The 26,405-nt window shown below is 33.7% G+C and overlaps 1 protein-coding gene across 14 annotated transcripts in view; it reads right to left on the bottom strand.

The window, feature by feature from the left end:
• The window catches only part of RIMS2 (regulating synaptic membrane exocytosis 2), a 635,932-nt gene that overhangs the window by 120,330 nt on the left and 489,197 nt on the right, over positions 1-26,405 (bottom strand). For 7 of the 14 annotated variants that reach the window (XM_049700520.1, XM_033438149.2, XM_049700521.1 and 4 more), the window contains one exon: positions 12,641-12,813. The exons of the other annotated variants lie outside the window; for them this stretch is intronic. In XM_049700520.1, coding sequence (XP_049556477.1) covers positions 12,641-12,813 — 173 coding nt within the window. The remainder of the gene's footprint in view (positions 1-12,640; positions 12,814-26,405) is intronic. 14 annotated transcript variants of the gene reach the window in all.

Genomic DNA, 26,405 nt, shown 5'->3' with positions numbered 1-26,405 from the left:
GAAAGAGAAGCTCTACATTAAGACTTTGTGAATCACTAATAAGAAAAATTGTAATTAAGCAGAGGAATATGATGATTATAATATTTCATAGTGGTTAAAGGAATAGTGGGAAAAGGCGCTTAATTTTATCTAATTATTTGATATTTTAAAATATTCTTTAGAATTGTCTTTCTTATTCATTGCCTTTCAGCTGTTTTAACAAAAAACACATTTTTAAAAAATACTGAAATAATTAGGCATTCGTTGATCCATTCATTCTTCAACAAGTATTTGTTGAGGGCCTACACTAGGGACTGGGGACTGGGGATACAGCACTGCCAGAACAGATGGAGACACTGCTCCCATGAAGCTAAAATTTCAATACCGCCTAAATATCTGAGAGCAGCACGCCTAAATCAAAATTTCCTTTCATTTTTATAGTGATAACCACTTGTACAGATTGAACCCAAATTTTAAATTTATTTTATTAGAGCAGATCAGAACCTTAAACCAGGAGAATCCTCATCTCAAAATGTAAAGAGTAAAAACCTCTCTGTCAACCTCTCAAGTTTACTGTTAAAATCTCATCCTATATACATATGTATATATGATATATAAATAATGTGTACATAACATATAAATAATGTATACATATAATATTAAAGTATATAATGCATCAATATACTATATTATATACTTATATATATCATATTTGGATATATGTATGATATATAAAATCAGTTTTTAACCAATAAAGCACTCTACAAATATGATACTAACATTATTATTTGTTAAAACAATATAACAATAAAGTGGTGGAGACTTTGAAAGTATACTAGCACAATGAAGTAGCTATAATTAAATTAACGAGTACATAAATATGTCCCTTATAGTATTTACTGATTATTATATTGATAGACCTTGATGAATATTTTATATATCCTTAAACATAAAGAGAAGGTTGTTGTTTATTCTATATAATGTATAGACTTAATTCTTTTAATGAAGAGTATGTATACCAATTAATGGCAGAAATACTAAAGCTTAATGACGTGCTAAAATACTGGATATGGGAATCATGCACTACATGACCATTAAATAACAATGTAAAACCAACTCTGGGAGTCTAGAAAATTAGAAATAAGAAGGCATCAAGTTAGAGTAAGATGAAGTAATTCATATAGAGGGAAATTGGGAGACTTTTACTAAGTGTGTGCTAGATTAGAGCATGGCATGTAGACACACATACACACCCACATACATATATATACACACATGCGTATATATGACATAAATAAAGCTCTACACCTGTAATCTCCTTTCCTCTCTGAAAATAATGGTTCCAAGCAAATGTGTTATTACAAGTATAGAAAAGGATAAAAAACATATAAAATGGGCCACTCATCAACTCCATCTCTTTACATTGCCGCTTAAGTGCTTTATTTGAAGTGATTCCCTAAACAATAGAGTGAATTAAACTTTAAAATATACATGAAAAGTCAGCAAAATGATCAATGTTCATGATATTTGCTGAAATATATAAGCTATTTCTATGTATCCCCTCTCTTATTGCCATTACTTGAAAGATAAATCTTACCCATATTCCTTGGATAGTACTTCTCCTTTTTGTTGGATTTGCTAATTCCTATTTGATTTTACAATTCTTTTCCTAGTCCCACCTGTCTGCTTCTTTAGGGACAAGATCAATCCTTATAGTAAGTTTTCGCAGCTCCAAGGATCTCTTCTGGGCAATCCCAAGTTTTGTACCATAATTCTATGCTTAAGCTCAGCAAAAATAAAAATATTTATTTCACGGAGAGAATGAAAGCCAAAGTTAGAAATGAAAAATTAAAGCATGTCATTGAGATCAAAGCACACTTCCCAAATACATTTTGAAAACATTACATTAAAATAGTCCATCATAAAGTTTGGGGAATGCTGGCTTAAACACAACTTTTTTGCAGAACTTCTCAGAATGCTGATGTATACTATGAATCTCGAAGATAAGGACAGCATGTGTAGTACAAATTTATTGACCTTAAAACCAGTTATTTTTAATCATCAGTTCATGGGAATTTCTGGAAATACACTTGGAAAGCATTGATTCAAAAGATTTGTTTTTATATTTCTAAGTATTCACACTTCATATTCGTACATTGCTGACTGATTTTAGCTAGAGACAGACCCTTTCAGATTTACATAGCAGGAAGATTAAAAAACAAACAACTAAGGAGGAGAACCTAGGAGACTCAAGTGAAAAATAATATATAATGTTTTAATTATTGTATTTTTTAAAAGATTTTTTAAAAGCCTTATGCTTGGTTTGCATCGGAGCTAAGACAACTATTTGACAAACTTCAAATATGTTCTTAAGCTATTAATTCAGAAAGACTTTGAATGGTTAGTGGCTTATAAGAAATTGTGGATTTTCTTCTGACATTGTTTTCCTATCCTGGATAATGCTGAAAGAATCACTTGTCTCTTCCTGCCTCAGTTCACTTATTCTAAATGTTTTACTAAAGGTAAGCATTATCAAATCACATATTAAAATTCTCTATCTCCCCTCTGGACTTTAAGCTCTTTGAGGGAAGGAATTAGGTCTTGTTAACCAGTATTTTAGCACAGAATCTGGCATATAGAAGATGTTCAAAAATATTGGCTGAATAAACGAAGGCAATTTAGGAATAAAATCATTTTAACTCCAAGACCATTAAAGGTCCATCACTTCAAACTATGAAACACATCCCATAAAAATTTTCCAGAATCTCTACTATATTTATTACTTTGTAAAATGATCTTATAATAAAATCTTTTTTTGCATTTCAGAAATTATTTTCTCTTGTACAAAACATATGAAGGATCTGTCTTATTCTGAATTGTCATCTGGCAAAGTGTTATAGGAAAGTTTCTATGAAATATGCAGATCTAAAAGCTTAAAAAAGTGAGAATTTCATAAATGTATTTTCCATCTCCTCTCCTTTTCTTTCTTTATCAACCCCTATTATATATCAAATGCTTGTCATGTGCCAGGAATGATGTTAGAAGCTTTCAGGATATAATCTTATTAAATGGCAACCCTGCAAGAATATTATTATTATTACCCCCAATATATAGGTGAAGAAAGTGTTTTTTATTTGCCCAAGTTTATATTGTTAGGAACTGGCAGAACTAGGATTCAACCCAGTTTTGTCTGAATCCAGAGCTAAGTTTTAGCGGTCATGCTATATATCACTCATGTATATTTTCGGAGGACTTAGGTATTACTTATAATACTAAAAATAAATTCTGGATGAGGATAAGTGACATTATGCTTACTATGAGTCAGTGTAACATGGCATGAAGTTCTTATTCACAACTTTGCACAGCAAGCCAGCTCAATCCCCAACGTGCCAGACTGGAAGGCTAAGTCTCTGCACATGACAGGTGCATCATGGAAGGTAGTAATTCATGCTCCATGATAAACAGAAATAGTAAAATTAAGTTGGTTAATACTTAGTGTCCTGAAAATATGCAGTTGTCTTCAGATAACTTCAGTATTAAATGCTACATATCATCTATTCAAAATATTTTGATAGAAAGTCTCAGAAGACTAATCTACAAAGTTTCTTATTTTTGCCATCCCCAAATGAAGTCATTTCTCTCATCTTTGCACCTTTCAATAGGATTTTAGAATTCATTTTACACCGTTCTTTTGGGACACATTAGACTGGTATGAGTTCGTCTAATCTTCAAATACTGTCTAATGAACCCTTTGCTATCTTTTCTTGTCTGTTTTTCTCCCATTCTTGTTAGACTTTATACAGGATTTTTATCTATAAAATAATGATTATCATTCATCATATATCAAATCAGTAAACCAACCAACCAACTAAATCTTTTCTGACTGGAATACATATGTGTCATAAAACAAACTCCTCTGAAGTAAATTCCACTGACTTCTGAAATAAATAGGTTTCTTTCCATTGGGGAAAAAAGTGACCTCTTGGTCATTGTTGTCAGAGAAGATTGAGATGAGCATGTTGGGTACTGCACTATGTCAGAAGCTCTTCACACCTCTAAACTTCCACTGCTTTATTATGATCTCACTGATTCACACATTCATGCACAAACTTTTATTGAGTGCCTACTATGTGTGAGGTATTGTAGATATTGAGAGGTAAGACAACAAAAAGATAAAAATGATAAATACATATCCTCAAAAGGCTAACTAATGGTCAACAATGGAAGATTAAATGCATACATAATTAACTATATCACAGGGGAGGAAAATGAGCACCACAGGAGAAACTGTTACTGTAAAAGAATATTAGATAAATTACGGACGAAGAGCAGAGGAGGTGTCTCTTGGATGAATTTGTATTTGACTTGAATATTGAAGGATGGGCAGATACTTTACTCATAAAGAGAAAGAAAGAAACTATGCTTTAGACACCAGAAGCAACATGAGCATATACACAAAGGAATAAAAGCAAGAGCCTGTGAGGAAAAGGGCCAGTAAATGTGAAAGACTGAAATCAAGATAAGGTTAAAAATTAAAGATTGGAATTATGTCATTACGGTTCTAAAGTCTCAGGATGGGTGTTTGTGGATTTTCTTTTTTTGACTTTTGATCACTTAAGATTAGACTCCCCCTTTCCATATGGAGAATCAGCATTTGAAAATGAAGCCACACCATACAGTACCGCACTGTACTGATATACTGGTATCTAACACAATAATACTCATGCGCGGGAATCCTTTGACTTCAAACTTGATATTATTTTTATTATTTCTATAAAAATCAAACTTCTATATGTTAAATTTGTTCATCCTGAGGGATACCTGTAGTTCTATTAGGAGTCACTGTCAGAATATTGCATGTAGTCTAGAATAACAGTTGTGAATTAATCGTCCTTTTTGGCTTGTAAAAATAAATATTGAATATGATGGAAACTACTGCAGCAGTTTTTTCTACTGCTATTATTTTGTATGGTAGAAGTCATTCCAATTTAATTATTTCTCTACTTTCACACTAAATTTATTTTACTCTCTAACATACAGCCAGTGGGGAAAATGTTAGAAATAAACGTTAACAATGTTATAAATAAAAATGAATTGTATCCATTATAGCAGATAGGTAAATAGAAACATTATTTACCTATAGGTTAATCAGTAGTGGTAATGCTAGAAAACAAAAGTTTAATATGTAAATGAATGTTAATGGACATTTTAAATGTATATAATCCTAAATTGCTATTCTAACCAGAATGCAATTAATTAATCAGTAAAAATGAATCTGGGTAGGCATCTCTGAATAAGATTTCCTGTGTGATAACAGGATAGAATAACCAGTCACCACAGAAATACAAATTAACAGAATTGCTAATAACGATTACACTACAAAGTCAATTAAATTCAATAGGTCTCTTTCAATTACTCTTTGAATAAGTCTATTAATTTATGTAAGATGTGGGAGTAAATTTTAATTAACACTGATCTCCGATTTCATATCAAAGAATAGAGATGTGGTATTGAAGTATAAATATTATGAGTTAGCTGTAAAGACCGCTCTGAAAATGTGGTGACACCAGCAGCAAAGCAACGCCAGGTGGCGCTGTTACAAAGCTATCCCCTGACCACTCATTCCTAACCCTTTTTACTACCATCTTAACTAAAACCTGGTGCTTTCTTGAACACACTGCTTCCCCATGAACATTTTAAGGAAAGGTGGCTCTTAAGAAGTATTGGAATAGAAAAAAAAGACATGCTTGACAAACTTAACCTTAAACAAAATATCATCTGCATTTTATCACCACTACACTCATAATAGTTACTGAAGAAGCAACACCAATTACAGATTTTTTTTTTTTTTTTGCAGAGAACTTCTGAGCATTTTAAAAGATATATTCACATCCCATAAAATTCATCTTTTAAAAGTACACAATTCACAAAGGAACAACTTCAGAAAAACTGACTACTCATGTTTTTATGCTATTAGCATAACGAGTTCAGATTTAAGGGCTATTATTTTTAAAAGACAAGATTTTCCTACTAAACTAATCTATGAAACTAAACTACTAAACTAATCTCCATAAGAGATAATAGCTTAAATTATAGAAGTAGATATAGGGTTAGGGAGAAATGGAATACTTCAGAGATAATTAAGCATTAAGATTAATAAGACTTGATTGGAGGGAGGGAATCATGCTCAGTGGAGAAGGACTAGTCGAGTGACGCCTAGGTTCCTGGTTTGGGCAAATGGGAGGGTGCCAGTGCCACCCACCGAGAAAGAGAGCACAAAAGGAGGAGTGGGTTATTAAATGTAGTTGCCTGTTCTGTGACAGTATGATGAATTTAATTTTACATGCTGAGTTTGGTACGCCCCCAGGACAGACAAGAAGATGGCAAGGACAGGACTGGATAGATCTGGCAGATGGTTAAGGAAGAAACCTGGGCTGGAAATACAGTTTTGGAAGCCATCAATACACAGATGCTACTGGAAGCCACGGAATAGAAGGCAGCATCAAGATAGAACACGTAAAGAAAAGAAGGCCTAGTATGGGATTCTGGAAAATGTCAACATGGAAGGGGCAGAGAGAATGCTCCCAGAGAAGACAGAGGTGATCAGAGAGATGGTTAGAGAACTAAAGGAATGTACAATCACAAGAGCTCAGAGAAAAGAGCATTTCAAGAAGAGAACGTAAAGGTGTTGAATTCTAAAGGTTGGCAGGATACTATATGAAAACTGTTCCGAGTTAGCAGCATATACAATTTGAGGCAGTTTTTTAAAAAAGTTACATAACACAATTGTAATAAAATAGAGGTAAAGGAGCAAAGCCTCAGAAAAGAGGCAAAAATAAAAATATCAATTATTATATATAATATAATGATTATAATATAATGTAGTTCAAGAAATTGAATGGAATTATCACGTCTTTTGGCTATGACCTTGAACTTCCTGATAGACTAGATAAAGAGAACATACAATGGATTACATTGTTTTGTTTTCAGTGAAGTAGATACATCTATTCTTTAAGAGAGCTGCTCACAAAATTTTAAAAGAAAGTTTCATATAGACTATTCTAAAATGGATGAGTGGCACAGGAGACATCCTCAAAAATGCTTTTAGACCTAATGCAAAGTAATTCTACTAGGCTGTTTCTTTTAAGAACTTTCCATGAGCATTTCTATTTAACATTGTAGTGATGGTTTTAGCCAGGTCAATTAGGCAAGACAAAGAAATAAAAAGGCATTCAGATCAGAAAGGAGGAAGTAATCAAGTAATCTTGTTTCACAGATGACATGATCTCATATAGAATATCCTAAAGAATTAACTAAAAACTTTTAGAGCTAATAAATGAATACAGCACAGTTGCAGGTTTCAAGATCAATTTATAAAAATAAATTGTGTTTCTATATACTAGCAATGATCAGTCTCAAAATGAAATTAATAAAATAATTCCACTTAAAATAGCACCAAAAATAAAATACTTGGAATAAATTTTAAAAAAAGAAGTATATGTTCCCTGAAAACTATGAAACATCATCCAGAGAAAGTAAACATAAGTAAATGGAACACCTTGTGCTCATGGATTGGAAGACAACATTTTTTAAGATGGCAATAATCCCCAAATTGATCTAATTAAACACAATCCCAGTCAAAAAGCGCAGCTGCCTTTTTCCCCCCAAATTGACAAGCTGACCGTAGTATTCATTAGGAAATATAAGCAACCCAAAAGAGAGGAAGGACAGCGTCATAACCACTTGGGGGGGGGGGGTTGTTTTTAAAATGCAAATTCCTGGGTCCTTACATGATCAAAATTCTAAGAGTGATATTTGGTGTTTTTTTAAAAAGTCCCCTTTTTATGCACAATCATAAAACAGAGGAGGTCTATAACATAGGAGTAAATATGCGGTACGCGTCGTTATATTACATAGTCAGGAAAATGTATTATCACATTTTAACTCTGATCTGTAACTCTGATCTATAAGTTAGCAGTAATAAATATTTCATTAACAATTATTCTGCTTGCCCTTTTAAAGACTATAAGAACTTTTTGCTAGATAATTTAGATGGCTTAAAAACAGCTATTCATGAACATTTGAACTGAGGCCGTCTTTTTCCTTTAAAACATTTTCCTATCTCAAGAACGTTTTCTTTAAAAACATAATTCCATACTGTTTATAGACATGCCTGAGAACTAAATTTTTTTTTGATTTTTGAAACTTTTTATTTATATTTTGGCCTTACAAATAATCATTTTTAAATTGACTCTTCTGTAAGAATGTAAAGCACAAAAATTTGCTAAATATCAGATCCACACAAATCCTCAAAAGGTTTTCTGTGTAGTCTTCATTAATGCAAATCTTTGTGTGAATATTTCACTCTTAGCGTAGATCTTGAACCTGTTTTACAATAATGAAGCCATAAAGTTTTTAGGCAGTGCATTCATTATAAACTGTAACATTTCCATTAAAAGGAAAGCTGGGTAATACAAAAATATGAGAGGATCTGAGAAGCAGGCAATCTGTTGAGGCTCGGTATATCTTATTTGGTTATCTATGAAAATTTATAGATAATGAGTTTCTTGAATTATTTTTTCTTTTTCTTATATGCCCAGAACAGAACCTGGGGGAATGGATGAGTAATCTGATCACAAAGCTACCAAATGTTGTTGGTTTTGACAATACTATACTGTTCAATATTTGTTTTTCTATCTTCCACTGCAGATTTACTTAAGATCTCCACTTCTTGTGCCAAATTCTTCCATCAAATATCCTTGTGAATTAGTTTAGGTTTCTTGATGAAATTTTCTGGATATGGATCTATCCTTAAACATCCATCTACACAAGTCGAAGAAACTGCTTCACCCTCAGGCTTAGAAGTTTAGAAATGCTTAATTTTACCTCTATCCCCCAGTTCATAGTATATATTGCCTGACAAATTTTCTGAATAAATATTGGTTGAACGAATGATTTCTCCTTACATCTGAACACTTTTTTTCTGGGCCAGCCTACCACATATATATGGTATGTAATCAGCAAATGTAGATAGATATAATGTAGACAGATACCTATGTACAGAGAGTGAGAAAAATATTTTAAATGGTAAATATAATTTTGGATTTTCTAGAAATGATTACCAAATAATCATTAATGGTAGGGGGGCATTTAACCAGGCTAATATACATGTGTGGAAATATAAATAGCTAAATGTGAATGTATTATTTATTAATCAACTTTGAAAACATATTATATTCAAATATTTAATGGACCTTTTTTGAATTTACTTTTTGCTATTCATTTCCTACTAGTACATTCAGAAGACTTACTTTAATAGACTTACTATAACACAAACAACATAATTCTGTATCACACAATGAGATACAATTACTGTAATGAAAATAGCAACTAAAATGGATTTGGTTCATTGTAGTCACTGTGTTAATTTTAAGTATACCAGCATTGCTATAGATACTTAAACCCTGAAGTCAGAAAAAGTTTTTTCCTTTACAAAATTTGGATTACAAGTAAATGTCAATGATGCATTATAGAATAAGATTATTTCCAATAATGTTGTATAAGCACGTAAGTTGTTTTTGGCATTTAAACAATCTATGATTCTGTTCATCAACTACCAAAACGAAATGTTACTGGCAGTACTCAGACATAGCTTCTCTTGGAATAAAGACTGTTCATTTTATTCTGAGAAATGAAAGCAAATTCAAGATCCTATGCTGCAATAATTAATTAGCAACACCAGCATTTTCTCACAAATAATTGCAGTTGACACTTTTTGCCATCATATGGAATATATGTTCCCTAGAGACATCAGCCTGGCCCCCTAAGGTTTACAGTTGCGAAAGTATTATAGTTACTTAAGCAGAGTACAATGCCTTGATGACTCATTGCTAGGAATATACCATCTTTCCCTTTCCTGTGTAAAATAATGTGGTCTTTTCAAGAAGAAAATGGTGAAGAAAGTAATATTAAAAAATCGAGAACTCAAGGTTATAATCTTCTTCAAACTTTTCCCCACCAAGCCAGATATGCTAACATAGGCTTTTGGCTCCAGGCAGACACCAAGGGGCTCATGTGTTCTCCTTTACACAGTTTATAGAATGGAAAACACATTAGAGGCTCACATTTTGCTCTGCTTTTGGAAGAAAGGAAACTCTGTGTCTCTTTCCAAGGAAATCTTGGAAAGTTTTCTCTGTGAATTAATGATGAAATGACCCAATGCCAAATAAACCAGAAAAATGCTCTTCATTAATAAGGTAATGTAATTATCAAAAGTTAGATAAACAACGAAATAGACTTGAAATTACTAGTTTAGACTGGAATCACAAAATATGCCTAATTTAAGATTTACTTTTAGGTTTCGTGTCTGTTACATAGAAACCTTCATAGATCACAGATACAGTTAAATATACCAATCTGAGACAGAAGGTGAAGTGTCACAGAATTAGACCACTGAATTGTATACCCAGGGGGTAAACATTTATTCCAATTATCTTTCTCTTTAAGTCCGGGTAAAGCACAAACTGAGATTGGATTTAGATACAATAAAGCAAAATTTGGCTTACAATCGGGGTGAGTATTATGCCATGTGCATTCTAGCACAAAATCAAGGTCTGGATGGATTACTAGAAAACCAAATTCCTCCAAATTGCACATGATTTGCAATTCTCAGTCTCAGAGAAATGTAACTAGACAGGTCTCATCTCCTCAGGCAGAAGGATGGAGTCTACTGCGGACTTGTGCCGACATGACTTTCAGTACAGCACTGTAAAGATGGTTTCATATTTACTTAGTGCATTGTGTTATGAAAATGAAAACATAGTTGTTGTTATGCCTTGCTGATTATGTTTCTTCCCTTTTCCCCTGTTCAAAGCTCTTTCTCTGGCAGTTTCTCTAGCTGAATGAATTTCTAGAGGGGGCTAAGTCAACATGTCTGCCTTCTAATAAGCCCTAAGGCCTCTATCTTCTCAGAGTATCAAAGACCACTGTTCCTACTCCACAATCTTCCTCAGGAATCAGAACTGCACTAGACCCCACCAGATAACTATGACAGGCAAGGGACTTGCTTTTTTCTTTATTCAGAGACAGAATAAAGTTTACTTTTTGCTACCTATTTTGCCATTCATTTTAAAAGTTCTAGTATATAGTATTTCTTATAGTGCAGGCTACATTTTTTCAGCCCCTTCAGAACCTCATTTTAAAGGTTTGACCCTACAAATGAGGAAGATATACAGTAATTCATGCTAAAAAAACTAAAGGGAAATTTACCTTTGATCCACCTAGTCAAAAAGAACTTAAAAACCCAATTAAATCAGACTCTCAGAGCTATGGTATACAAATTAAAGACTGTTTAATAAATCAATCTGTTAGGTAATAATTTGCTAATATTAATTAGTTGCATTAGAAGCTAAATAGATAAAACACAAGAAAATAAACCAAATGTAAATGGCAAAATAGTTTTTAAGAGTAGGAGAAAGGACATTACTAATGGGAAATGTCTACGAAAATGAGCAAATTTTACCTGTCATCATCTTGCGAGAATTGCTTTTGCAAATCCTCTTTATTCCACTGTTCTTTTTCTTTCCCTTGTTCAGGTATATCTTGTGTTTTTTCCTCGTCTCCTGATTCTCTGTTTTTCTCCTTATTACATGTTTTTGTAATCTCTTTCCCTTTCTCATTCTCATTAATTCTTTCTTCCTTTACCTCTTCTTCCTCATGAACTATCTCTTCATGCTTATCCCCTTCTTTCCCTCCCTCTTCTATTCCCTTTGGCCTTTTGAAAGCAAAATAAATTGAAGGCATGCAAATAAACACAAAACAGAAAGAAAAAGTCAAGAAAAAGTGCATATAAAATTAAATAGAAAAGTAACGATAACTACTAAAACATAAATAAAAATGACATCTTTTAAGCATTGAAAACTTTTTCTCCAGTGTACACCAGAGAAGCACTGTGTAAGCAACATTTAAATCATAATTGTTTTTAAATCATATTGTCCTGTTACAAAGTTGCATGGAAAAAATTGTGGTCTCTCCATTACTGTTTTGTTTTGATCCAATAGGAGTAAAAAAAGACTAATTTAGCTCAGGTGTCCATAAAGTCTATAGGTTGGGTGATAAATGAAAATTACACTAAAAAACATACATTACATTTATAAATTTTCTTGAGAAACTGAGAATTTTTTCCATGCATTTATAAAAAGTTTCAAGAGGATGGGAGAGCACCTTACTAAAAAAGTAATGTTCTTGTGTTTTCTGAATTACTAAAATGTATTCAGCTAGGAAAAATCCCCTCTAAAATATGATTTTTCATATTCCTTAGAATATTAAAAAATTCAGGTCTTCACTTAACCATCACTTTAATTTCAGTAAAGATATAATAAAAGAATTACTTTTTAAATAACAAACATGAAAAAATACCTAATGATATTATTTCAAATAATCTAGTAAGAAGATAGCTATAAGTTCTGTAAAACTTCTCTGTGCAAGAAGTTTGAAATGGAGACCAAAATATAATTAAAAGTAATCTGTACAGAAGTTCTTATTGTCTTAATGATATATATTAACCTTTTAGAAGTAAAAGATCTTACATTTATCCAAAGAAAAATAAAGATCTTCTAAAATATATTTAGAGGAACTTCCTGCTTAAAGTCCCCTTACTCACCTGATTTTCTTATTTCCTCTTGGCCGTTCTGATTGGACAGACATGTAGCTTGTGCTGCTGAAACGAGAAGCACTACTAGTCCTTGAAACCGCAGATATATCACTTACATCACTGTCCGAAGATTTAGTGGAAATATTATCTGCCCCTCTATGAGGATCCCATCCTGATCGATACTGTTAACACAGATTGACAAATACGCAGAAGTTGTCAGTATTACCACACAAAGCAATTATTCGCTTCTCCTATTTCAGCACTTTAATTGTCCACAGAGGATACTGCAAAATCCCACTCAGTTGCATATAAAACAAAAGTGAATGGCAATTATCCTAAAAGAAAAGTTCAGTTTATATGAAACCCTTGTTTTTAGCAATGACAATTAGAGAATTTTTACCACACCCCAATGAAGACCATTAAAACAGTTTCACAACAGGAATGGCCTCAGGGAAGAACATTTAGGTAAAATCTGGGAAATAAACATTTGGCTTAATATTAGGAAGAAAAATTTTTTTTATTTCTGAATTTGAAAAAAAAGTATGATGAAGTTGCCATTGTAACTTATAAAAACCAATTTTAGTAGCATCAATTTTCTCTTTAATCCATTATGCTTCACTGAAAACCTAGAGATAATATAAAATCTAATTATTAAAACACTAACTTTTTAAAGAAAAGCCAAGAGAAAAGAGCAAGTTTAATTTCTGAATGGTTGCTGGAATTTTGATGAATCCTAGAAGTACTAGAAAAAATCATTATTATTTACAATAGTTCAAACTTTCTGGAACTGAAATAATCAGATGGTCATCTGCCAGGGTGCAGGGTGTTCTGGGTGTTCAAATATTCTGATAAATTGAAAACCTTCATAAATGCTTTATGTTAATGACATGTGGAATGTAAAAAAGAATAGGTTTTGAAGTCTGAAAAATGTGGAGTAAGGAAAACTTGCTAGCTGGGTAAACTTGAGCAAATTATTTCACCTTTAAAACACTGTTTATAAAATAATAGGGAAAATAATATCTTCCTTGCAGGGCTGTTTTGAAAATTAGAAATAATACATGTGTGGTGTCTGGTATAATATAAAATAATGCAGCCAGTATTATTACTGTATGATTACTACCTGATGGCTATTACTAGGTTAAGAGACTAGTTTTTTTTTGTAAATATGCTCTTAAACATAATGGTGAAAAGTCCTTACTTCGTCAATTTCACAATGGAGATCTTTTAAATCATAGATACTGGCAAATTTCATAAAGCATTAGAAAGATGATTATCTTATATAAACCATTTACTGTGACTTGAATAATCATTACCCTAATAAATAGTTCTGTATGAACAACAATTCACTGAAAATATTAGCTAGATATAAACATTTTGGTAAGACAACTTGAATGGCAGTAGGGTGTAGCGTAAACATGAGATCAGATTCAAATGAGCTGTTTTTTTTTCCCCCAGGATCCCCCAGTATCTTGTTGTATATTTTTGAGTTAATAACTGGTCATTTTCTTTAAATGTAAAATATAAGAATTATTTTGAAGGCTACACAAAATTTTAATAATCAAATCCTTAACCTAGAAATATATATTTATATTAGGTGAGATATGGCCTTTCTTAATCCACTCTAACCTTCGACTTTGTTGGAATTCTAAATTATCAAAAAAAAATACAGTTAGGGCTTCCCTGGTGGCGCAGTGGTTGAGAGTCTGCCTGCCGATGCAGGAGACACGGGTTCGTGCCCTGGTCCGGGAGGATCCCACATGCCGCGGAGCGGCTGGGCCCGTGAGCCATGGCCGCTGAGCCTGCACGTCCGGAGCCTGTGCTCCGCAATGGGAGAGGCCACAACAGTGAGAGGCCAGCGCACCGCAAAGAAAAAAAAAAAAATCAAAAACAATTTACTTTAAATGACAATGTCTTCAGCCATTGCCTAGAACAGCATTTCAGTGGTTGGATCCAATATTATCTATGTTAACCATTATATTTAAAAAATATATATATATAATATATACACATATATAGCCAGTATATACTGTCTAGCATAGATAACGTTGGATATATGTATTTTTTTCCATGATATTTATTAAAAGTAAATTTGATGTCAAGTTGAGACACAAATGGAAGTAATTTCCATTTTTGAACATTTCATATATATATGAAAAATGGATGTTTCAAGAAATTTTTCAAAATTATTAAATTGTTCCCAATACTACACTGCATTGGGAGAACTTTATCTTACTCATTCTTAGAATTTATAATAAAAAGGAGAAGCATATTGCTATTTATGCCTTTAAAAATAATTTATCATTGAATAGAAAAGCAGTTTTGGTATTACATTTTTTTCTTTGCTTTTGCTCATGGGATTACTACATCATCTAAATGCAAATGAAAAGCCACAACTTTTAACTTCAGGAAGTACTAAGGGTAAATGTAATCATGAAAAGCACATGCTCTGGAGTGAGACTGAATCATTGGTATGAATCTTGGCTACATAAATTATTAGGTTTGTGATCCTGAGTTCCAGTTTTTTATCTGTTAAAATGTGGACAACAATCATACCCATCTCCTAGGTTTGCTGCAAGGATTAAATAAAATAATGTACATAAAGCACTTAGCGCAATATTGGACACATAAGAAGTGTTTAATAAATGACAAATGATGACAATGATGATCATGATGATTAGATAGTAGCTGAATACTGGCTTAGATCAATTCCAGGAATATATTTACCAAAAGAAATATTAGGTAAAATACCCAAGAGTAAATTTATTATTTTAAGACTGCTCTAAGCTATAATAAAATGTACCTATTTCTATATATATCTAAGAGACACATTTCAGAAAATATATTTATAAAGCAAAATAAAATATTAAATCAAACTTTCCCCCTAGTATGTTCTCAGGCCTCACCTGCCCGTTTGGACAGGTTCATTCATATTCCATCGCTTCATAGGGAACTACTAATTCTCAACTGCAGGATAAGGAATAGCTTTATCTCAGCAGGAAATAAATGACACTTCTTGGCTGACATAGAAGATGCCTCATTTTTAATATTTGCTTCTGGTACTTTATCCTAATATCCAAAGCCACCTGGTACCTGTGTATCCCATGTCTTCCTGATTGGTTCTTTTCTGATTTTCTTTGCCTTCATTTCTGAATCCTAACTGCTTTTTGACTTTTGTATTTCAGTAGTTGGTATTCTGACTTTGCATATTCTAGCCTTTGTCTTTTCAGGTCATCATGACTTTTGATCCTGTTGCTATGATTCACAGGTACATACAGGTTAGCCTAAGGCTTAAGAATTTTTTTTTTTTAAACACACATGGTATATATACATTGCACATATCTTTGGCTAAGACCTCTCACATAATCTAGTTTGCTGAGCTAAAATTTTGGATATGCAAAATTTAAGGAAAGATAAGATTCCACATACTATAGTTTTAAGCCTTTATATAATTCATCACATGCTACCTCTTGTTATAGGTGTGTGTGTGTGTGTGTCTGTGTGTGGGTATGAGTGTATTCATATTTATTGGTAGTTTTCAAACCTTCTATTAGAATAAAAGCTCCAAAAAGCCAGAACAATATCTTCCTTATCTTTGTAAGTCTCTTAGCACCTAAGAGTCAAAGATTTAATTTAATTTAAACTCAGAGGTTTAGCTTTTGTACCAGTAAGATAAGGATAAATTTCATTTTAAGGATTCTTGTGAGGAGTAAGAGAAATAATATATTCAGAATATCCAATCGTGTGCTTAGCGCATAGCAGCTGCTCATTTCCAACACCGAAAGCAGCGGGTCATAAATAAAAAGACACCGAACGGAATAGTTTAAATAAAGGAAAACTACAAATTAGCTAAAAGCTCTAGTTTGATGATGATTTTGTTGTCTACCTAAGGCTTGTACCAAATGCATTTTTCTGTCTATTTCTAACATGTTTACCTTTGGGATATAGCTCAGGCTTCCATTAAAAACAGACACATGATTAACAGAATGAGAAATTTGGAAAGTGAGAAATAATGGGAAAAAGTTTTAAAAGTAAAACTTCAGAGGAACGTATTTTGGATACATTTAGATTATAGCATCTTTAAGTATATAATTCACAAAAAACCCAAATCGAAGTTATAAATGACCTACTATGGGAGTTTACTTTTAAAATGGTTCATTCTTTTTGCTTTTCCTAAAGTATGAAAAACAAAAGTTATATTATTTAAGTGAGACAGAAGCAGCTAAATTATTATTATACCAAGGTAATGAGTTACGAATGTGAATAAGTTCATTTATTTAGGAAATGGTTGGTATTGTTTTGGCACTATACAATAAATGCTTTAAACAATTAGCATCTATTAGTTTCCAGCTGACATGAACAATGGATGATGTGCTCATCATTATCTTTAATGAAACAAACAAAGAAGGTTTACTGCATAGGATTACAGGATCTCAGCTGAAAATTGTGCTGACTGGAGATCATTAAAGTCTTGGACGACAGTGAGGGAGCTTTTCCCGACAACATTTTGATGTTTTGTACATTACTATTAAGCAGATCATGAAGCAGAAAAATTTACGGGAAATTATTGTTCTCCGGGATGTTCCAGACCCTACAGTTCTTAAGTGGCCTGGAAAAGTTAATGTTCTCCCTATTTATCTAACATTAGTGGAAAGCAACAGTACATCAGCAGAGCTCTACTGCAAGGGAAGTTATTATCAAAATTTTATAATAATATTCCTGAGAAAAAAGTAAACTCAGATTTCTAAAATAAAATTTTCATTTTCTCCTATATACTCATTTCAAGTTCTTAGATTAAGTAATTTCCTAGTTTGAGTTCTCTACAGCATCTCAGCAACTCAGGTCATTTGAGCTTTGTACGTGAACCTCTATGAGACGTCCTTAAGCATTGCTTGTCTTCAATTTATTGAATCTCACCATAAAACTGCGATTTATTGTCTAAAACTCTAGTCCAAGAATTGGTTATGGCAAAATACTGGGAAGCAAGAAAGCTCACGTTTGAAGAAAAAAAATTTAGGCCATCAAGAAGTACTTGGAGGAATATTTACATCACATTCAGAGAGAAAACATGAGTAGATCGAAAGTAGGAAAAAATTGAGGCAAACATAATCTTTGGAAGATAAGAGGGGGGCTGAATTTCTGGGCAGGGCTCTTGATATCAGTCTGGCGGGTCTAGAGGAGAAAAGAACAGAGCAGAGGGAGTCCTGGCACTGTGGTAAATGAAACAATCATAAAAGCAAGAAGATGCTCTCATTTGCATCATCTTATTTTTATTCCATATAATAATTCAAAGAGAGTAGAAGCTGTGTTTTGTTAGTAGCACAACTGTAGGTACTTGCTTTTTGAGGAGCTATTTCCAGATGATTTTTTCTCTGTCCTAGCCAAAGTTCTTATCATTGTCTGATTTGAATGCTGACTGTGTAAAAATCTGCCTGTAAATAGATAATTTTCTTTAGATAGGACTCCTAAAGAAGGTATTTTGTGTTAAGTTCTCTACTTTGGAGGGAGAAGACAGTGAGAAAAGGCCACAGAAAACTGAGGGTTAGTTTAAGATTTAGTTTTGTAAACAGTATCCTGCAAATGAAATCCCAGCTAGAAAACTCTTTAATTCCTTCAAAGAGAATTAATCACTGCCTTGAGTATTCCTAAACTAATTTATGCCTTTCTTATACCTTTATCATGTCTCTCTGTCTCAGTCTCTGTCTCTCTCTTATCTATCTATCATCTGTCATCTATCTATCATCTATTTATCTACCATCTATCTATCCTGCTAGATTATAAATTCCTTGAGGATAATTACTGTCATATTTATTTTAGTATTCTCATTATCTAGATCAGTAGTGCCTGACTAGAAACTCAATGGATGTTTAATGAATAGAAATGAGTGGAATGGTTGTTTTATCTGGGCTATATACTGAGGTATTATCTCCAGTATGAAGTACCAAATCAGAGTATAAACTACTGTAATGATAGCTGAATAGAGTTGAGTCACTTAATCCTTTCATTCTCTGTGATGGGTATAGATAGGAAGTGGTGTGCTTATACGTATTTAACAACCAGCTATTCAAAAGGAAAAAGTTCTGATTTACAGAGTCGGCTCATTTCTGAAGGCTAAATACTCCCACTGTGGCTGATTTCAAGTTACCAGATGGTCACTGAATGCAGAGTTGGTGCATACCACCAGGGGCGGGGGCTTAGAAATAAATGCATTATTTGTAGGACTCACAAAGACTTGTTAGGAGAAAAGATGTACGGGACAACAAGATATCATACCTGCAAACTACTCATCTTGTGAAAAATGGAACAATAACAGCTTAAGATAAAGAAACACAATTGCAGACAGAGTAGCCATTAGCTTGGAGGCAAAGGCTTACTAAAGAGCCACTGTCCCTTGGTCTGAAGGAAATTTGTAAGTTTCCTGGAGAATTTGTAGAGGAGGAATTAATGCTAGTAGTCAATGATGACTTTCTCAAAGGTTTGGCTCTGTGGGAACTCTGTGTCTCTTAGTAATTAGCTGTTCAAGGAACCTCATCCTTTATTTACTTCCATTGATTCCTCACAATTTTCAGAGATGGGAAGGCCAGTTCTGCGATGAAATCCCAGGTTTAGAAATCTCAGGTAGCTGCAGAGCTTGTGCTTTTGCCTTTAACAAATGCATTTACTATTTTCCTTCTCAGAATCCTTAACTCTTCCCCCATTCTAATCTATCATTGACTAGAACTGTCCTCAAAAAACAAACAAACAAATACCAAAAATGTCCTAATTTATCAGCCAGCAGTGTCTTCTTTCTTGATTTTGCTATTACATCTAATATTGTTGAAGTCCTCTCTTTTCCTGAAACTTTTCCATAATGGCTTCTCAGATAATGTCACTCATGGTTTCTCCCCTATCTCTCTAACTATTTATTCTTTTTTAAAATTTTATTTATTTAATTTATTTATTTTTGGCTGCATTGGGTCTTTGTTGCTGCATGTGCAGGCTTTCTCCAGTTGCAGTGAGCGGGGGCTACTCTTCGTTGCAGTGCTCGGGCTTCTCGTCGCGGTGGCTTCTCTTATTGCGGAGCACAGGCTCTAGGCGCATGGTCTTCAGTAGTTGTGGCATGCGGGCGCAGTAGTTGTGGCTCGTGGGCTCTAGAGCGCAGCCTCAGTAGCTGTGGCACACGGATTTAGTTGCTCCGCGGCCTGTGGGATCTTCCCAGACCAGGGCTCGAATCCGTGTCCCCTGCATTGGCAGGCCGATTCTTAACCACTGCGCCACCAGGGAAGGCCTCTGTTTATTCTTAATCTCCTTTGCTAGCGTCACTTTCTCTAACCTGATTTTAAATTAGATTCTCCCCAAATTTCAATCTTTAGCCTTCTTTTCTTTTCACTATACGAATTCCCACAGAATGATCTAATCCATTATCTACCCATGTAATGACTAAAAAATCCTTATCTTTCCCCCTCACTTCTCTCCCAAGCTTCAGACCTGTATTTCCAGGACATCCAACAGGACATCTCCCATATGTTGTTTTGTAGGTACATCGATTTCAATGTGGTCCAAATCAAATTTATTCTCTTTCACTCCAAACCAGCTGTTCTTGTATCTCTTATATTCCCTCCATTATTTAATAGGCTTAATAACCAACTAAAACCTAGAAAACTTGTGAGTTATCTTTGACTTCTCTCTCTCCAATATTCTCCATTCTAATCAGTTAAGAAGTATCACTCATTTTATGCAAACAAATATCTTGATAATAAGCTACTTGGGACTTATGAATGGGTCCTTGGTCTTTCATATTCATAGAGTTTGTTATACCTACTTATTTGTCTCACTTGCTGTTGAATGTCTACCAATATTCTTTCTTCCCCTTTGTTCTTTACTAAAAGAATCAGATTTATTTTGGTGGTCTAACAGCAACAACAAAAAAAGAAAAGAACTTCATTTTTTAGGATCCCTTGTAGCTAGGGTGATCCTTTCACTTGAGTCTGGCCTCTGAGGTATAAGCAGGAACTTAGGGGACAGAGTTTGGAGAGAACTATTACTTTTCTGATTACAGTGGGCTGGCTTAGCTGTTATGGTCTTTGCCTTTCCCTCTTGGCTTTTCTTTCTGATTGGAGTTCACTTATGAGCCTACGTTAGTAGTCATTTTGTGACAATGGGGATGAATGCCTTCCTGTAAGAATAGGGAGCAGAAAGACAAGTTCTAAGAACAGAGAGCTTGGCTTTTGAAACAGTAGTACCAGCCCTGAACTGCTGCTTGAATTTCTTGTTTATGGAAAAAAAAGAATCCTTATTTACTCAGATGACTTTGTCTATTTGTTATGAACATCTGAATGCTAACCCAAATGGTATATCACTCATCCTGTTCTGTGCCTGTTCTGACCTCATGGTAAAAAGGTACACTCTTGGGCTTCCCTGGTGGCGCAGTGTTTGAGAGTCCGCCTGCCGATGCAGGGGACGCGGGTTCGTGCCCCGGTCCGGGAAGATCCCACATGTCGCGGAGCGGCTGGGCCCGTGAGCCATGGCCGCTGAGCCTGTGCATCCGGAGCCTGTGCTCCGCAGCGGGAGAGGCCACAACAGTGAGAGGCTCACGTAGCGCAAAAAAAAAAAAAAAAAAAAGGCATTGTCCTTTGACACCAGATTGGCTTATTTACTTAGGGTAGGATAACATTAAACCTGACTTGGAAACTCATGTTTTTTCATTCTTGAAACAGTTAACCTGGGTTGATTTTTTGTTTTTGTTTTTTCGGTACACGGGCTTCTCACTGTTGTGGCCTCTCCCGTTGCGGAGCACAGGCTCCGGACGCGTAGGCTCAGTGGCCATGGCTCACGGGCCCAGCCGCTCCGCGGCATGTGGGATCTTCCCGGACCGGGGCACGAACCCGTGTCCCCTGCATCGTCAGGCGGACTCTCAACCAGGGAAGCCCCCTGGGTTGGTTTTTATAATTATGCTTATACTTGGCATCAAGGAAAGTTAAACTAAAGAACATAACAATCCATGACCATAACACTAATAATTACTAAAATGTGAATAATTTTAATGGTTTACAAACAACTTTCATATATTTTATATATTATTTTCTTTTCCCCAACATCTGACAGCTATTACTTTTTAAATTTACAGATAATATGTATTACTACTTAGCCATTTATTATTTTAGATGTATCCACATAAGGTAAATAATTTTCTTTTTCCACAGCTTTACTGAGTCTTAGATTTATTTTTATGCCATTTATTTTTCAGTAATATCTCAAACAAATGTCATCTGAAATTTCTGCCTCAATCAAGAAGTCTGTTCTTCCCAGACCCTTAAATGTATTAATAACAATCTCATTCTGATATACGTAACATTTCATTTACATCCAAGCTCAGAGAGAGTAGAACAGAATGCCTGCTGCTAGTGAAAAACCAATGAGTCCATTATTCTTCCACAAAAGGAGTTACTATTAAAGCAATTATACCATTATTATGATTAAATGCTTCTCCAAGCCCTCGGATTATAGACTTGTAAGATCCAGCTAGAATTAGGAAATATCATAAATAAACTCTCCTTAGTCATAAAATTCCTGACATTTAGTTCTTTGTAAACATCTTTAACTATTATGTGGCTTATTATGTAATTTTTTAGAGAATATTTATATCTTTTATTAGGACATAGGGTGGTGATATTATAGATATTAAGTAGCAGGCTAGCATCCCAAAAGTTGTAACGGAAATAAGACATGAGAACATAGCAGTAGGATCATGGTCCTGGGAATCTATAACAGGCAAAAATACAAGAAAAATTAATGGATTGAGGATATGAAGTCGTGTTCCCTTTCAAATATTAATATCTTAGAAAGTAATAAAGTAACTCAAGGTACTTGCATCTAAGAGAATCAGAGCTAAATAACAGCCTGAAAAACAACATATTATTGAAGAAACTAAAAGGGCCTGAGAATTGCCCTGATGGATCAAATTCAAGCACAGGGCAGATATAATTACATTCTGTTGAAAATCTGGAAGAGGCCCACTACCCTTACTCCTTGTGTGAGAAGGTAGGGTAGGATTGGTTGGATTTGCATGAAGACCATTTGGGGTGGAGTCAACAGTCAAACATGGCAAGGAACGACAATTATGTCTTGCTCAGACTCTAGCAGTAGCATCTGAATAGGACTCCTTGTCTTTAACATCCTTTTCAAATTCATCTGAAGTATACCATTAGAGTATCTTCTAAAAGCACAGATTTGTAGATACTGGTGACTTAAAAAAATCTTCAAAGCTTATGATTTTAAAGAAGAACGTTCTGGATTTTTAACTGAGTGATCTAAAGCCCTCCACAATCTGGTCCCAGACAACTTTTCCATTCTTACCTCTTAATACGTATCCCAATTTGTTAAATGTTTCTATTCTAAAGAACTACTAGCTGTTCCTTAAAACATAGCTTGTGCTCATATGCTTTTATAACTCTGCTTAAGCTCTCCCTCTGCCTGTTATGTCCTTCACATTATGTCTTATTCTACAGTGTATTCCCAGATTTCTTCAAGCCAAATGAATATTTCTCATTTTATTTTTCCTTTGCATGATTTACTTGTATTGTACTACTTAACACGGCCTACTTTGTACGAGCACTACTTTTTGTGCATGTGTTTCCCTAATTCAATTATGAATTGTTAGACTGGAAGGATTATGCCTGCCTGCTTCCTCCTTTCCTCCCTCCCTTCTCTTTCTTTTTTGCATTTCTTCCTGCCTTTATCCCTTTCTTCCTTTATTCCTTCCTCATTCACTTAGTCCTCCAATTTACTATTATTTATTTGATTGTTTATCTGGTAATTTTTCTTCTTTTAATGTTGCAGAACCAGAATCCAGACTTACAGCTGATCAGCTTCAGAGATACCTGTGGTATGCAGTTCTGAGTAGCAGGAAAGAAAACATTACTAAATGTTCCCCGAGATAACAAAATACGTTCAGATATTTAAAAGGGAGGACTCATATAACCATCCTTTAAGAAAAAAAGCCCAGGAAAATTATTTGGCACCGAAACATACTTTTAGTTATTCACTCGTCACTGAGTCATTCAAAAAAAATCACAGTATTTTAAAGTTGAAAGTGACTTCAGAGAGGATGTAATCTACCTTCCTCATTTTATGGATGAGAAAATTGAGGGAAATAAGTTAAATGAATTAACTAAGCTTATACAACTAACTTGTCAATATTAAAGTCATTCTATTTCTTTTCATCAAAATAAATTGTGAACCATAAATTCATGTTTAATGGGATACTAGGCAGCATATTTAGAACCTAAGCCATTTCTTTTTAAAATATTCACATATAGTTTTCTTCTTTAAAATAAAGATTTTCTTCCTTTTCTGAAATTTGAAAACTATATAAAATGACATGTATAATCAGAATACAAAACCAGCATGGAAATAACACTACTATACTACTTACAACTATATGTGGATGAATTTTAAACAAGTAAGATATTTAAATAATAAAAATAATACAAACTAACCTGAATAAAAAGACATTTTATGTCATTTTGAAATAACACCTTCGTATTCCATCTAAAACTCCAATGATTTTTCTTTTTGGCAGAGTGAAAATGGGCTTGAGAAGTAACATGTTCTTACATGACTGACCCTGAAGACTGTTAGCCTTGAAGTGAGTATTCCTACTCATGAAAATGACCTAAGAAGGGTCAATCATAAAATCATAGCCATTTCTTTGTTAGTCAGAAAGCTATATTGAATGGTGGGTTTTGGTTCATCTATCAGAACTGAGTTCAACTGTAAAGTTTTTGTTACTCCTACTTCACTTGTTATAATAAATAATAAAAACAGCTACCATTACTGGGCTTTCCCATGTGCCAAGCTGAGTTCTGTACTCTTTTACATACAATACTTCTACCTCCTGAAATTATCACCAGCCAAAAGTTCCTTCTCTCATAAGAGATATATTCCAAGGTTAGCTATATTATTTCCAGTCTGGAGTATTATTTTATAATTTTCAAAATTGATGATGTAGAAATAATCAAAATTCCATGTTTAGGATGATATTAGTAAATTAATTTTGCTAATAAATAATATCTGTAATCCTTCCAACTGAAGAAAAGTTACAACTAGTTTTTGTGCTCATGAGCAAAACTATTACATAATAAAATTGTAGATATGTTCAAATTATAATTAGCCAAATTAAATTGAAATTATAGATGTGGAAGACTCCATGCTGCCCTCCTAGTTGACTGATTGCCTTAATTGACTAAAGGTTTTGACTTAAGTCTCAATTCAAACTTAGTTATCAATTATTTAATGTGAAGTATGAAGCAAAAACATTATACACATACATTTATTCTATAAATCATAATTATTATGCCATAAGTTAATTATAAAATCTGTAGATTCAATCATTTGTGAGAATACATTGAGTAGAGAGCCTGACACTGATCAGAGATTACTGAAGCAATAATGAGGCAACACTAGATAAAGGAAATGAAATACAGAAGATCTAGTTCAAACCTAATTTTAAGCTACAAGATTAAATGATTTGTTTAATTAATGATGAGGCTGCCTAAAACCCAAGTGTTAATATATAATGATGTTTTTCAACATGGCCTCCAAACTACCATATATTTGGGTAGCACTTTATAAATAACACAGAATTTGTACACAGAAAAAGGTTGCGTTGTGAAGAACTATTGGGCAATGTATCCAAAGTCTTATAAATGGCAGAATCAAAATTAGAACCTAAGTCTTCCGATTCTTTCTGAGTATTCTTTCTATTATGATTAACTCTAGACAGAAACCAATAATCGTATGTCCATTAGAAAATTTGTTTTAGACTCTTGGGTAATAACCTACCCATACCCTCTCCAGAAGTTCATATCTTGTCCTCACTTGCCCCTGGAGAGACTACAAAGATGAATAAACTATATCCCCATTCTCAAGAAGTGTGAAGTTTAATAAAAAGGTAAGAAACAAGCAAATAAGCACCACATAAGACAGAATATATGTATTATAGGAAGTGATAATGTCATGGTTGGTTCAGAGGGTTTATATGTTTTCATATCTCTGTTGTCTTGAATATTCTTATATTTGTAATTTTTTATACGGCTATACTTAATCCTTTTAAATTACATGAAATTTGAGTTGGAAAGAATGTTTCTGCATTATTTATCACATTTTCTTCCTTCCTTATTCCTCTTATCCTCCTTGATTCTATAAAGCAAGATCTCTCACCCTTCGGTGACCCATATCATTCATTCCTTGTATCCCCCCAAAGGGCGCTCTAGTTGTCAGCAAACCAGCAACCCTGGAGGCTTGATGAAAGCAAAGGTGAATGCATAAATTTCTATTTTTGCTGGACGTAAAAGAAAAATGTTTCCCTTGTGTGTTCTTAGGAAATATATAGGAAGAAATTATGCTCTTGGCAATAGCAGCTATTGTCCATAGACTGACCCTGTTACCAGAGAGTAGCTAGATGCTATTTAAAGATCTTTCTTTTGTTAGTTTTCAGCAACATTATATTTACTAAAAAGAGAGAAATTACAATTTCTTCCGTAATTTTATAGTGTTCTACAACATGTAAGTTGCTGTCCCAGTCATCTCAAATGACTTCTTCATAATTAAAAATATCTTTTTTATATTTCCTGACCTGACATGTGGTTTTCCTGGCCTGATATGTGATTATACAGTATGAGGTAGCAATTCACAAATATAATGTAAAGAAAGAAGACACATGCTTGAATGTCTGGCTAAGAAAAACATATTTAAATTTAAATGTGGTTTTATAACTATGAAAAATAATTTTCAAAAT

Source organism: Orcinus orca, chromosome 17, assembly GCF_937001465.1.
Source record: "Orcinus orca chromosome 17, mOrcOrc1.1, whole genome shotgun sequence".
NCBI lineage: Eukaryota > Metazoa > Chordata > Mammalia > Artiodactyla > Delphinidae > Orcinus > Orcinus orca.
Note: the sequence above shows the minus strand (reverse complement) of the source record. Positions and strands in the feature narration are given on the sequence as shown.